This window comes from Ursus arctos, unplaced genomic scaffold (genome assembly GCF_023065955.2).
Source record: "Ursus arctos isolate Adak ecotype North America unplaced genomic scaffold, UrsArc2.0 scaffold_9, whole genome shotgun sequence".
NCBI classification, from domain to species: Eukaryota; Metazoa; Chordata; class Mammalia; order Carnivora; family Ursidae; genus Ursus; species Ursus arctos.
Window position 1 is genome coordinate 57,854,850 of NW_026623111.1, and position 14,439 is coordinate 57,869,288.

The window sequence follows — 14,439 nt, forward strand, 5'->3', positions numbered from 1 at the left end:
CACCGTTTCGATATAATTTTATTAGCAGTTATTACATCAAAATTCACATTTACAGGATCCAAAGGACTGTCTTAGAAAATTCTAAAGTATGTGTAATAAGATTTCAACAGTAAGACAGAACATATTCTCATTATAGCACAGCCCTTAAAAAGTCAAGAATAATACTGAGAAATAAGTGCAGTTCTATCAAGAACTAGAAATGAACTCTTTGTGCATAGTGTCACTTAATGCAAAGTTCCATGGAAGTATAATATACTTCTCTAGATGTGAATTTCAGTGGCAAACATCATTGGCTTCCAAACAATTGACACTAAAGGAATTCCCAATCAAAAACAAGCACAGTGGCTTTCATCCAATATAAAGCTATGATAATTCTATAAAGAGACCCTGAATCCTTAAGTACATGTAATATGATTTTATGCTGTGACACTAGTACAAAACACATCAACTCTAATGCATAGATTCTGACACATTATGACAAGAAAATACTAAAGATAGCCTCTTTCTAGATCAGAAAATGCTGAGTTTTCCAGTGTAGTATACCCTGGTCATTGCTGATCTAGTGAAATTCTACAACCTCCAGCTTGAGCAGTATTGTAGGATTCACAAATATTACATTTCATGCCTAAAATATGGAACTGGACTGTAGATCTCCCATTGCAATCATTGCAGAGAATCTGAAAAGTGAAGAGATGAATTCAAATTAAGTATATTAAACCTTATAGATAGAAAATGGCATTGTCTGCTCAAAACAATTCCTCAAAAATCATACCGAAGAACTGAAACACATATAGCTAAGTCTAAATATTTCCCTAAACAGAAATGTCTTTTGTGATGAAAATGTCTTTTGATGAAAACTCTAAGAGGCTATTAAGGTAGCTTTGAATTTAGAAGATGAAAGCGTAGATTTGAGTCAAGAAGTCTTATTTTAAAACTGTTCCCAAATAGTATAAATAGTACTGAGCATAAAATCTAACAGGTATAATCTGATTGACACCTATACTCAGAATTCAAAATAACATACATGATTTATTTTTCCTTGACACCTGCGAAATTCTTATTAGTTAATAAAACAAATCTTTACACAATTTCAATATTTTTGCTTATTCTTTAGGTTTAATATACTAAGTTCTTAATGCCTCAGGAATGAATTAAAGTCCAAAAAAGTAGTTCCTACTTTAATAAAAAGAAGCTTTTGGCACATCCCTAAAATGACAATAAAATGTCACTTGGGAATTAATCTCTTCTAGTACTGAATCCTGAAAAATAAAAAGGTGTTAACCTGAAAATAGATCAATGCATTATTATGTGAGAAAACCATTAGCTTTAGAATACCATACCATAATAAATAGAAAACTTCCAAATTTGCTCAAATTATAATCTGGAAAATAAGAATACAACCTGAATGTAGAAAGATTAGTGATTGCCTAGAGCTAGGGGATTGGGGAATGGCTGCTAACGGGCATGGGGGCAATAAAAATATCCTAAAATTGATGATGGTGATGTTTGCACAACTCCAAGAATATACTAAATAGCACTGAACTGCACATTTCGAATGGACGAGTTACATGGCATATAAATTATATCTCAATAAAGCTGTTATTTGAAAAAATGATTTACATGGAACATAGCATACTGAAGCCTGTAGTAAAACATCACATAATTATCAATTAGTATTCTAAAAGTGATCCTTCATTGACCTTACTAGCAAGTCAATTATCCACATGAATAAAAAGGGTAATGAACATTAAAAAACAAAAGTAATCTTCTTCAAAAATCAACAAAGACATATGCCTGAAATAAAATTAAAAATAATTACAAATAAATCATCATTAAAATAAAACATGAGAGTAGTAATTCACCTCCACTCAGTTACATTACTGACTGGCTCTGACAAGTAAGATGTAAATAATTCAGAATGAAGTTTTTGCCTGCCATCTAGTGTCAGGAAGAATTGCATTAAGGTATTCTCAGGAGTTTTTTGGTCTGGTCTTTTGAATTCAAAGTAACTAAAATCTATTATTTGGTCCTTCCCATTAATCATCACATTGGTGTCTATGCCAAAGCAGTATTTTTTTTTTTTTTAAGATTTTATTTATTTATTTGACAGAGAGAGACAGCCAGCGAGAGAGGGAACACACGCAGGGGGAGTGGGAGAGGAAGAAGCAGGATCCTAGTGGAGGAGCCTGATGTGGGACTCAATCCCAGAATGCCAGGATCATGCCCTGAGCCGAAGGCAGACGCTTAACGACTGCGCCACCCAGGCGCCCCCCCAAAGCAGTATTTTTTAGACAGATTTCAGCAAAAAGGCAAAAATAAACAAGAACATCCACCAGGAACCTAAAATGATTATACTCACATCCACAGTCATGTTCTGATATTCTGACGGCATAGGAGTCTGTGCTACCTCATCATCCAGCTGTCTCCAGTACCGCGTCATGTCTAAAGCAGAGTGCATGCACAGTGGGCATCTGTAGCCTCTAGAAGAGATAGAAAGGTTATTTTCCAAACATTAAACAAGGAGTATATCAACTCAGGTATACAAGATGCATGCTAACTGGCACATAAACCATCCAAAACAGAGCATTATTCTGTATTTCAGGATGACCTGTTACAAACCTGGGAACTTTTACACTATAGTTATTAATTAAATCCTGTAACCCACGAGGCGCCTGGGCAGCTCAGTTGTTAAGCGTCTGCCTTTGGCTCAGGTTCTGATCCCAGGGTCCTGGGATCGAGCCCCGCATCGGGCTCCCTGCTCCACTGGGAGCCTGCTTCTTCCTCTCCCACTCCCCCTGCTTGTGTTCCCTCTCTCGCTGGCTGTCTCTCTCTCTGTCAAATAAATAAATAAAATCTTTAAAAAAAAAAAATCCTGTAACCTATGGTATTTTTTAGACCTCTTCTTTTTCCTCAGTTCTCTAAAGGAATTAGTCCCTATTCTTTGTAGAATACATTTAATACATTTTTTATATAAAGTTCTTTATTTAAGTAATCTCTACGCCCAACATGGGGCTCAAACTCACAACCCAAGACCAAGAGTCACATGCTCTTCCAACTGAGTGAGCCAGGCACCCCTATATTTAATATATTTTAAAAACCTGTTCAGCTGCTTTTTTTTAGCTAAATAACCTCAATTTCTTAATATAGTCAGGCAATTCAGATTGTATCATTTTCTTTCTAAAAATTCTGAAGGATTCCCTTCTACCTGGCTCTAAAATTAAAAGTTTTGCTTATGAATTTGCAGGACCAAAATACATTTACACAGTCTCTTCTCTCCTAGCTACTCTCATTTCATTTTAACATCCTTCCCCCACAATAAAGTCTCTGCTTTAGATAATCTTGTTACCAGCTTTCTTTGCAGATGATCATCCTGGGCCAATATAAAGACTTAACAGAATTTTGAGCAACATGCCTCAGCATTTTTACAGTGCTATGGATTGCCTTTGGCAGAGTCTGTGCCCCCTGGTAAGCACAGCCAGAGAAGAAGAGGTAGGTCTTGCAAGTTGTGGGATGAGATAAAGCATAATACAAGCATGGAGACAAAGATGCAGTCCTGTATCTGCAAAATGCTTTGCCCAATTTAACACTGTTCATTTACCCTACCCATCTCAAGATAAGTATCTGCCATGCCAATAAGATTTAAGTATCAGCAATGTTTGCCAACCGCCATATCCCCCGTGCCAAAAAAAAAAAAAACAGACATCTTACAGTTATAACTTTTAAAAATCCCATCAAACACTCACTCTTTCAACATTTCTTCATAACACGTTCTGAAAAAAAATATATAACACTATTTTAGTAAAGCAAAAAAGCACCTCCACTATTTTCAAACATTTCTGAGAAAAAAAAAAAAGAATTACTTTACCTATGTAAAAGATGTCCACATGGCAAGACATGAGCAACAACACGGGATGTGTGAATGTCCTATAAAGGAAATAAATGTTAGTGTTTGCATGAAGACAATATAAACATCCAAGTACTTTAAATTCCAGAGGGAATATTTCCAAAAAAAATGAAATCTTGCCATTTGCAAAGACGTGGATGGAACTAGAGGGTATTATCCTAAGCGAAATAAGTCAATCAGAGAAAGACAATTATCATATGATCTCACTGATATGTGGAATTTAAGAAACAAGGCAGAGGATCATAGGGGAAGAGAGGAAAAAATGAAACAAGACAAAACCAGAGAGGGAGACAAACCATAAGAGACTCAATCATAGCAAACAAACTGAGGGTTGCTAGAGGGGAGAGAGGTGGAGGGATGGGGAAACTGGGTGACAGACACTGGGGAGGGTATGTGATGTAATGAGCACTGGGTATTATATAAGACTGATGAATCAGAGACCTGCACCTTCCCCTGAAACAAATACATTATATGTTAATTAACTGAATTTAAATTTTAAAAAATTTAATCTTAAAAAATGGAATGTTTTTTAAAGTTATTAACACCTCACAAATTTGCTACTCCCAAATTTGTTGTAATTTTTTTAAGTAGGCTCCACATCCAACATGGGGCTTAAACTCACAACCCTGATATCAAGACTTGCATCTCCACAGACTGAGAGAGCCAGGCACCCCTTTATTGCAATTTCAACATGACTTTTGCTAAGAAAATATTATTTCTCACTCTTTAGATGTCCTCAGGTTTTCTAGAGAATAAACTGAATTTAAAAAAAAAAAAAAAGGGCATATTTCCAAAGCAAGTAATATTTTAAGCTTACCTCCAAACATATTGGACAATTCTGCCTGGAAACATTTTCAATACACTGTTTAAGAGAGAAACTCAAATTACTAAAAGCTTAACTGGATGGAAATGACAGATACATACATATTAACAAAAACTAATGATAAAGAAAACAATGATACTAACTTACTAAAGACAATAATTAACACTAATACATGTCTCTTATATGTCAGACAAGAACTGCACAGTTAACTCACACCAACTATTTCAGGCTTTGCACATTACCTGAAACAATGAAATTATTCAATACATCTTAATTGTTCAAATTATCTTCATTTTACAAATAAAGAAAATCAGTGAATCAAGATTTACCAAAGATGCAGAAATAATGATGTTTGGAATCTCTCTATTTTATATGTATTTTGTTCCAAAGCTACTTAAGGATATTGACAATGATAACGGTTCATAGTACTGAAATTTACTACATGCCATATATTAAGTACATTACCTGCATTAGCTCAATCAAGTCCCACAATTCTAAACACAGGTACAATTATTACCCCATTTTACTGATGAGGTATTTGAGGCCTAGAGAAGCTCAATAACTTCCAAAGTCACATGCTAATAAGAGGTGGAACTGTATTTGAGCTCCAATAGGCTGCCTCCAGTGCCAGATTTCTTAACGTGGTAAAACAGGCTGATTAAACACGGGAAGGTAATGGGAAACACCAAGCCATGGATGATGCCCAGGTTTTTTAAGTGAGCACCTGAGTATATGATAGAACCATTTACTAAAATACAGACCATAAAAAAACAACCGACAAACAAAACAAAGATACCATAAAAGAAAATGTGTATACAGTTTTTGAAAGACCACACAGCTATCATCGCCCAACCCAAGTCTATAAAACCAAACTCAAATCTTTTAATTCCAACAAATTCACAGTCTATCAATCAAGTACCTTAAAGCAAGGGCTAAAAAGCTTAGGAGTCATCTTTATTCAGCCCCATTCTTTTTCCCTTCTCCCTTGTCACCATATCCCAAATGCTCATTATGCAATTCAATTTCTTGTAACACTTGACTATTTTAGGCCAGCATCTATTTAAAAATCCTCATTAATGTTAACCGTATCAAATTAAAATAAAAAACTTAAAAAAATCCTCATTAGCCTCTCCAATCTCTGATTTTTTTAGATTTTTTTCTAAATAATGAAAAATAATTTTAAAGGGCCTGGTATCATGACATAATTACTATATCCAAAATTAAAAATATTTCTAACTATGAAAGGAAATATAAAAATATTTTCTGAATTTTCTTGAAATGCTGTTACATTGCTATTGTTTTTTACTATGCAATTTTACTTTTTTTTTTTTTTTTTTAATTTCTTACGGATTTATTTGACAGAGAGCGAGAGAGCACAAGTAGGGGGAAGGGAGAAGGAGAGGGAGAAGCAGGCATGCCCTTGAGCAAGGAGCCTGATGATGCAGGGCTCGACCCCAGGACCCTGGGATTGTGACCTGAGCCGAAGACAGATGCTTAACTGATTATGCCACCCAGGCGCCCCTCCTTTTTAGTTATTTTTAAAACGAGTATCAATGAGATGAATCCATAAACTTACTTAGAAGTTGTCAACATTATGCTAATAACTGATATAAGTATTCTTACACATTATGGGGCACCTAGATGGCTCAGTCAGTTAAGTGGCCAACTCTTGATTTCGGCTCAGGTCATGATCTCAGGGTCCTGGGATCAAGCCCTGTGCTCAGCACAGAGTCTACTCGAGATTCTCCCCTTCCCTCTGCCCCTCCCCGTGCTTGTGTGCTCTCTAAATAAATAATTCTTTAAAAAAAAAGGTATTCACTATACAGAAGAAAAAGAATTGTAGATCAGATACTCTGAGGCATCAGTCTTAGAACACCTACTTATTAATGCTCAAAAATAAAAAGCAACATAGTTGTACTTGGTAGTATCTGAAAATTAGCATGCTTCCAAACATATAACGATTTAAGCCGGTTTTCAAACACAATATAATACTTTTTAAATTATGCAAACTTAATTATATACCTTGTGCTTTCCTTGGAGATTCATAGCTAGGCATAAGTTACATTTCAGACAGTGGAAAAAGTCTTCCTTTGGACCAATCCTAAAAATACACGAGAAAGCCAAAAAATTAGCTTCATTTTCACTACAATGGTAATTTACTCATTTTTATGTAAGTTTAGTTTCATTGTAAAGTTAGTTCAAATCACAATGACGAACATGGGGTAAACCCCCACCTCCCCAATGTTACTCCCCAAACATAAGCACTATAAACAGAATGGTATCTATCCACGTTTCTTCTATAAAAGTGTATACGCAATACATACACGCACACAACCTTTGGGCTTTATTTTTTACATAAACGGATTCTTTCTATATATCCTGTTCTGTGATTTTTTTTTCACTGAAAACATATCCTGAAGATTATTCTGTCTATATAGAACCACTTCACTTCTCTTCATAATTACACAGTATTACACAGTATAGATAGATCATAATTCTTAAAAGTATTCCCGTATATAATTTACTATCTTTAGTCAATACAATGATATAAAATAAATATGCTTATACAGGGACACCTGGGTGGCTCAGTCGGTTAAGCGTCTGCTTTCAGCTCAGGTCATGATCCCAGGGTCCTGGGATCAAGTCCCCCATCGGGCTCCTGCTTCTCCCTCTCCCTCTGCTTGTGCTCTGACAAATAAAAATAAAATCTTCAAATAAATAAATAAATATGCTTATACAGACACCACTCAGCCCATCTGTTGATAATTTTTATAAGATTCCTAAAAGTGAAACTACGGGATCAGAGGGTATTGCATCATTGGTTTTGATACTAACAAACTGACCTCCAAAAAGACAATACTAAATTATGCTCCCATTAACAATGTGTGACAGCACCCGTGTCCCCCACACCCCAGTGAACACTGGTTACCTAGATGATAGACAAATAAAAGATGTCATTTTAATTTGCATTTCTCAGGTAATGAGACAGGAAATATATTTTAATGTTTATGAACCACACGGATTTCTACTGTGGATTGTCTGTTCATGTATGCTCTGTTCATTCTACGGTATCTGCCTTTTACCATTTTAAAACATCTGTTTATATATCCTGACTATTCATCTTTTTCATTCGTATATTTACAATTTCCTGGTATGTCATCTATCTTGATTTATATATTTTGTCATACAGCCATTTTAACTCCTACGTACTAAAAAACCACTGATATTTTCCTTTACGGCTTATGCTTCTGCCTCTTGTTTAGGAAAGACTTTTGAAATCTACAGGTTATAAATATATGTATACCTCTAATACTTAGGAATTTTTATATTTTTCTTTTATCCATTTGAAATGTATTTCGCATGATAAAGATGACTGCCAGTTGTCCCCAAATTCTTATTATCCCCTTCTTTCACAATAAGAAAACACTTAGCTAGGCACAGGGGTGTCCTGAATAAAGACCGTTTGCAACTTCTCTGGAAGTTGTGAATAAAAGAGATAAATGAAAATTCTATGTTGTGCCCTTACAAAAAAGGAAAGCTCAACAAACCCTAAACACAAGCAATATGAAAAAAATCTCTATCACGGAACATCACAAACTGCTCAAAACCAAAGATAAAATCTTAAAAGCAGCCAGAAAAAAAAAAGGCCTGTACAGAGGAACAAAGATAAGGATGACACCAGACCTCTCACTGCAAACAATGCATCAGGTATTATATAGAATACAGTAGAGGAGCACCTTTAAAGTACTGGAAGAAAAAACTGTCAACTTAGAATTCTATATCCAACAAAATATCTTTCAAAAGTGAAAGCAAAATAAAGATATTTCTAACATACAAAAACCAAAATGATTTATTACCAGGAGACTCTGTTTAAACAAAAACAGCCAATTTGGCATCAGTACTTGAAATCCCAGTTAGAGGTGATCTGGGAGGCTCTGCAGCAGTGTCTCTCAAACTTCACCCCAACACACAGTAAATACTTTTACATCCTGACCCAGTTCTCCCTCCCTGCCCCCACTCGTGGGTGTGCTCTCTCTCTCTCAAAATCCTTAAAAAAAGAAAAAAAAAGTGTAAAACCCAGAAGAACATGAAGCAACAATTATACCAACAAATACCAAACATCAATCATGATCCCACCACTCATGGGTAATTACTGCTAATATTTTGGTATGTACGATATCCTGACAGACATTTTGTACCAATCATTCTCCCAATCCCTAAATATTATTCAAGAAATTACTTTTAATATGTGTTTGCAAATTTAACAATCCTCCAACATACATGTTGGTTCTCATTTTTCATTATATTTTTGTTATATATTTATCGGTACAAGACATACTCAACACATTATTTTTGGTACATACCTCTATTTCCTTGGAATAATCTAAAAATGGAATTATACAGTCAAAGGGCTGAAACATTTTTTAAGATCAAAAATCAGAACCCAAAACCACATCTGCCATATCATACTCTCATGGTAAATATCCGGTGCTTACTTAATAACAATAAGAAATTATACTTCCCCATTTAAAAAAAAGAGAAAAAGCTCATTCTAGTACATTTCAGTAAGGATATATGCAGCCATTGCCAAAAAAATTCAGTGTTGGATGTCTGCCTCTGAAGAAAAACTGAAACCCTATCTTTAGGGCACGTCACTCTTTGAGATTGAGAGAATTAACTGTGATGGTCAAAAGATTATCTAAATATCATGGAGCTATTTTAAAATATAAAATCAGGAATAATATATTAATAAACTCTAGAAGAACCACTGATTTCCTTATAATGATTACTGCCTGAAGACAATTTTCAAGCCCAGAGACCAGAGTCAAGCTTAGAGGTGTTATAAGTACCAAGCACCAGTAGGAGAAATCTGATCACCTTTACCTTGCAGATTTGTTTAATGGACTAAAAGCAATAACTAAATTTCATAATATACTTAAGACAAAAAAGTTGTCTTTAACATCCAAAAGAGGACTCACTGTAAAAGAGTATCAAAGAAGGTTCAACTACAAAATAAAGACATATATTTAAGTAAAAATAGAATAATTCATACATTCAAATGACATGATTTTTTAAAATCATGGGTAAAGGGTTTCCAACAACACTGCTATTGGAAAAACATTTTTTAACTTGTCTTTTGATATTTTTATTGTTTAAAAAATTGTCATTATCTGATGGCCATGTCATTTCTGACTAAACACAGTATTTGCCAATCTTATTTAATAGATTTTGCTCCCAATATCTTTTTCTTTTTTAGAGAGGGAGGGGGAGTGTGGGAGTGGCAGAGGGAGAGAGAGAATCTTAGGCAGGCTCCACACCCAGCATGGAGCCCGATGCAGGGCTTGATCTCACAGCCCTGAGATCATTACCTAAGCTGAAATCAAGAGGTGGATGCTTAACCAACTGAGCCACCCCTACTCCCAATATCTTTAAGCAAGGTTTAAAAAAATAAAAATGAATACCTCTGAAAATCCCCAAGAGGAGTGTATTTTCAGTGTGCTATAGGCACTCTGAAAGAACTGTACAAACACGTTCCAAAGATTTTTTTAACAATGACAATAGACATAATACCACCTAAAATACCTACCTGAAGTGATCATAATCATCTGTCTAAAACACATACCCTAGATAAATGGCCTCACAAGAAAATGAACAATATATTTTTTTTAAGGGGCGCCTGGGTGGCACAGCGGTTAAGCGTCTGCCTTCGGCTCAGGGCGTGATCCCGGCGTTACAGGATCGAGCCCCACATCAGGCTCCTCCGCTATGAGCCTGCTTCTTCCTCTCCCACTCCCCCTGCTTGTGTTCCCTCTCTCACTGGCTGTCTCTATCTCTGTCAAATAAATAAATAAAATCTTTAAAAAATATATATATATATATTTTTTTTTTTTAAGATTTACTTATTTTTATTTTAGATAGGGAGAGCGAGAGAGCGAGTGAGTGTGGGGGGAGGGGCAAAGGGAGAGGGAGAGAATCTCCAGCAGACTCCTGCTGAGCATGGAGCCTGACACAGGACTCCATCTTATGACCCAGAGATCATGACCTGAGCCAAAATCAAGAGTTGGATGTTCAACCAACTGAGCCACCCAGGTGCTCCTACACAATGTATTTCTAAGGGGAAAACAAAAATGGATTCCTCACCTACTCAGTCATTCAACAGGAGGGACTTCAATTCACAGTATTTTGTTACATGAAGCTAGACCATCCCATTTTGCTAAAAGGATGTAACAGCATTCTTCCATCTTTTATGACCTTTATACACCAAATTTACTTGGTATGGCTCCTAAATAGAGAAATGTTGAAAGGAAGTATGTGTATAAAGTATTTGGAAGAGGGGCACCTGGGTAGCTCAGTCGTCAAGCACCAGCCTTCAGCTCAGGTCATGGTCCCCGGGTCCTTAGATCAAGCCCCTCACCAGGCTCCCTGCTCAGTGAGGAATCTGCTTCTCCCTCTCCCTTTGCCCCGCCCCCCACTTGTGCTCTCTCTCTTGCTCACTCTCCCTCTCAAATAAATAAAAATCTTTAAAAAAAAAAAAAGTATCTCGAAGAAAACAGATGATGTAAAAATCGAAAAAATTTACAGGATTGATCATCCTAAATAAGGTGTTTATAAATCTAAAAATAAAAAATATTTTGTTATATTGAAACTAAAAAGATAGTCACCTTTAAATACAATTATGAGCTCTCAGGGTTTCAAAAACATTCAATTTGACAATGCATTGACAGAAGTAATGATAAGCCAGAATCTATTAGTGATGTATTTGAGATCTGGAATGAATATTATATTTTGATGGTATGAGTGCAGGAACTGAAAAATTTACAGGACTATAAGTTAAAGTAATTACAAGCTAGAACCTACTAGAATTGTATCTAAAACCTGGAATCAGTTATTAACAAGATAGACATGTCCCAGATTCATGAATGACAAATGACCATTAAATAGCTACATTCAAAGGACACTGTCAAATTTAGTACATATCCCTTCAGAACTAGAAAAATATGGTATCAAAATTTAGATCTGCAACATTTAAATTCTTATTAAAATTTCCAATGAAGTTGTCTTTTACTGCCTTTATTCTTGTCATTCATAATAAATATATAAGCAATATGTAATAAAAATATTCTCTTATTTGTAAAAGGATTTAAAAATATACTTAGATGCTAAATGTTGATGACAAATTTTCCTCATATGCAGACAGAAATCATAACACCAAAAACATTTTGCTAAAGATACACAACCTACAAATTACTAAGCACCTACTGTATACATGACACTTCCAGGTATACAAATTTAAACTTTGATAATACCTTGCTCTCATGAAGCTTAATATTTACCAGGTGTAGGAATTTAAAATTTGAGAACATCTTAATTTCATGAAGCTTAATACATATAGAGTAAGATGAGATGTCTATCTATTCTGCACACTCAACAACTTGATAGTCAATAAATTAACTATAAAATGTATTGATTCCTTTGTTATAATAGTGGTACTTAAAAACTGTGTGCAGATCTGACATACAAAATAACTCAATACAAGACTGAAAATGAACTGGAGCTCATGAATCAAATAGGATGAACCCTAGAAACAAGGTTCTGTTAAAAAAAAAAAAAAAGCCACAGAAAAAATATATAGAGTACGATTTTAAAAATAAGCAAACCTAAACATGTATTGTAAACTTCCACTCCACAAAAGTAAAGTAGCCTGTATGGGACCAAAGCTCCCACTGATAACTACAAAGGCTAGATTCAAAGAAAACAAACAAACTATTTAATAGCAGTAAAGAACAACTAAGGGCTTAAAGGATCAATATCCCAGAGAGAAGGGAAATACCCTGAGGCAAAGCCAACATTCCCTTCTTCTTCCTCCTTGGGGAACTTGCAGTCCCTACGCTATTCTGTTAGAAGCTAAGGAGCTAAGCACCAAGCAGTAGGTAAGGGATAGGAAACCAAGTAAACCCTCTGGCAATTTCTCTGCTAGGGAGACAAAAAACTGGAGGCCAGGTCACACCACAAGAGATGAACTGGTAAACACCTTGGCTTTAAGTCAAGCCCCCTAAGGATCCATGTCCTAGGAGCCTGAGTGTTAGGGAAAACGAAATAGAACAGGACTTATAAATGAAACTTGGCCTCAAATGATCTCAATCTTTAATTGGATCAATGGGTTCTATCTCTAATTAAGTGCTTGCCAAAAGAAAATTCTCTTTGGACAAAATTAGCATCCAGAGCTTATACAATTTTGTCCAACAACCAACTAAAACAAAGTATCAAACATGCCAAAAGGCAGGACTAAAGAACCAAACACCAGAGGAGGAAAAACAGAAATCAGAACTGACCCACAGATAATCAAGATCGTGGATTTCTCAGATATTGCCTTTAAATTACCAGTGATTAATATGTCGAAGGAAAAAAAAAAGGTGAAGAATTTCACCTAAAAAATGGAAGGTACAGAGGGTGGGGGAGGACTAAATGTAAACTGCATAATTTTAAGGGGAAAAAAAAAAACTAAAATGAAAAACTCACTAGATTAAATAGACTATTCAACACAGTACGGAAGAGACCTGGAAGATAAATCAGTAGGAAGTATGCAATTTAAGCATGAAGGGGGGAAAAAAAGATAAATACAGAAAAAAAAAATTTAAGAGACATATGGGACACAGTGAAAAGTCTCAGGAGAGGCAAAAGCAGGGGGCAGAAACATTATCTGAAGAGATACCGGCCAAGAATATTTCAAAACTGAGAGAAGACATCAAGCTACAGATTCAAGAAATTCTACAAATTGCAAGCCGGATAAATACCTCACAAACCTGGACACATCACGGAAAAACTGCTAAAAACCAATGACTTGAAAACATCGAGAGAGGGATAAAAGACAGATTATCTTCAAAGAAGCAATAATAATCCTGTTCGGTGACTCAAAAACAGAAACCATGGCACCAGAGTATCTTTAAAATGCTGAAGGAAAGTAATTCTATACCCAAAACAGATAAAATCTTAAAAATGAAGGCAAAATAAAGACATTTTCAAAGAGACAAAAAAAGTGACAGAATTTGTCACCAGCAGAGCCTCACTAAAAGTAATAATGAAAAGAATTCTTGAACCTGAAGGAAAATAATCCTTAAGACAAAGGAGATGCAGAAAGGCAAGAAGAGCAACAGAAATGGTAAATATGTAGGTAAATCTAAGAATATATTGGCTGTTCAAAACAATGTCTATAGAGTTTATACACATTAAAAAACATGACAATTGCATGTAAATCCTTTTAGTTAAGGTTCTTGCATTGCCCAGAAACAATAAACACATTTACTCTAGTAAACCAAGGATGTATGTTATAATTTCTAAGATAACTACTAAGAGAATAATAGAATAGAAAATGCATCTCTAACAAGTTTATAGAAAATAATAACAAAATAGAAAAATTGCTGATTAATCCAAAAGAAGGCAAGCAAGGAGGAAAAAAAGACAAATAGACAAATACTAAGGGAATAGAAAATACTAAAATTGTAGACTTAACTGGAAAATTGTATATTTATATATATATACTTATACAATTATAAGTAGACTAAATATGCTAACTAAAAACAGTTTTCATCGAACTCCATAAAAAATAAAATTCAACTACGTTCTGCTTACAAGATACATGTCTTAAATACAGACGTTTGGAACAAAAAAAAAGGGATGGATACACATGCAAAAACTCATCAAATGAAAGCTG

General features: G+C 35.0%; 1 protein-coding gene across 2 annotated transcripts in view; it reads right to left on the reverse strand.

The window, feature by feature from the left end:
- Positions 1-14,439, reverse strand: part of RCHY1 (ring finger and CHY zinc finger domain containing 1) — a 21,517-nt gene continuing 7,078 nt past the window's right edge. For both annotated transcript variants that reach the window (XM_026509952.4, XM_057309630.1), the window contains 6 exons: positions 6,750-6,828; positions 4,722-4,766; positions 3,866-3,924; positions 3,744-3,770; positions 2,360-2,480; positions 1-677 (listed from right to left, as the gene is read on the reverse strand). In XM_026509952.4, the coding sequence (XP_026365737.1) occupies positions 549-677; positions 2,360-2,480; positions 3,744-3,770; positions 3,866-3,924; positions 4,722-4,766; positions 6,750-6,828 (460 nt within the window). In that variant the 3' untranslated portion in view covers positions 1-548. The remainder of the gene's footprint in view (positions 678-2,359; positions 2,481-3,743; positions 3,771-3,865; positions 3,925-4,721; positions 4,767-6,749; positions 6,829-14,439) is intronic.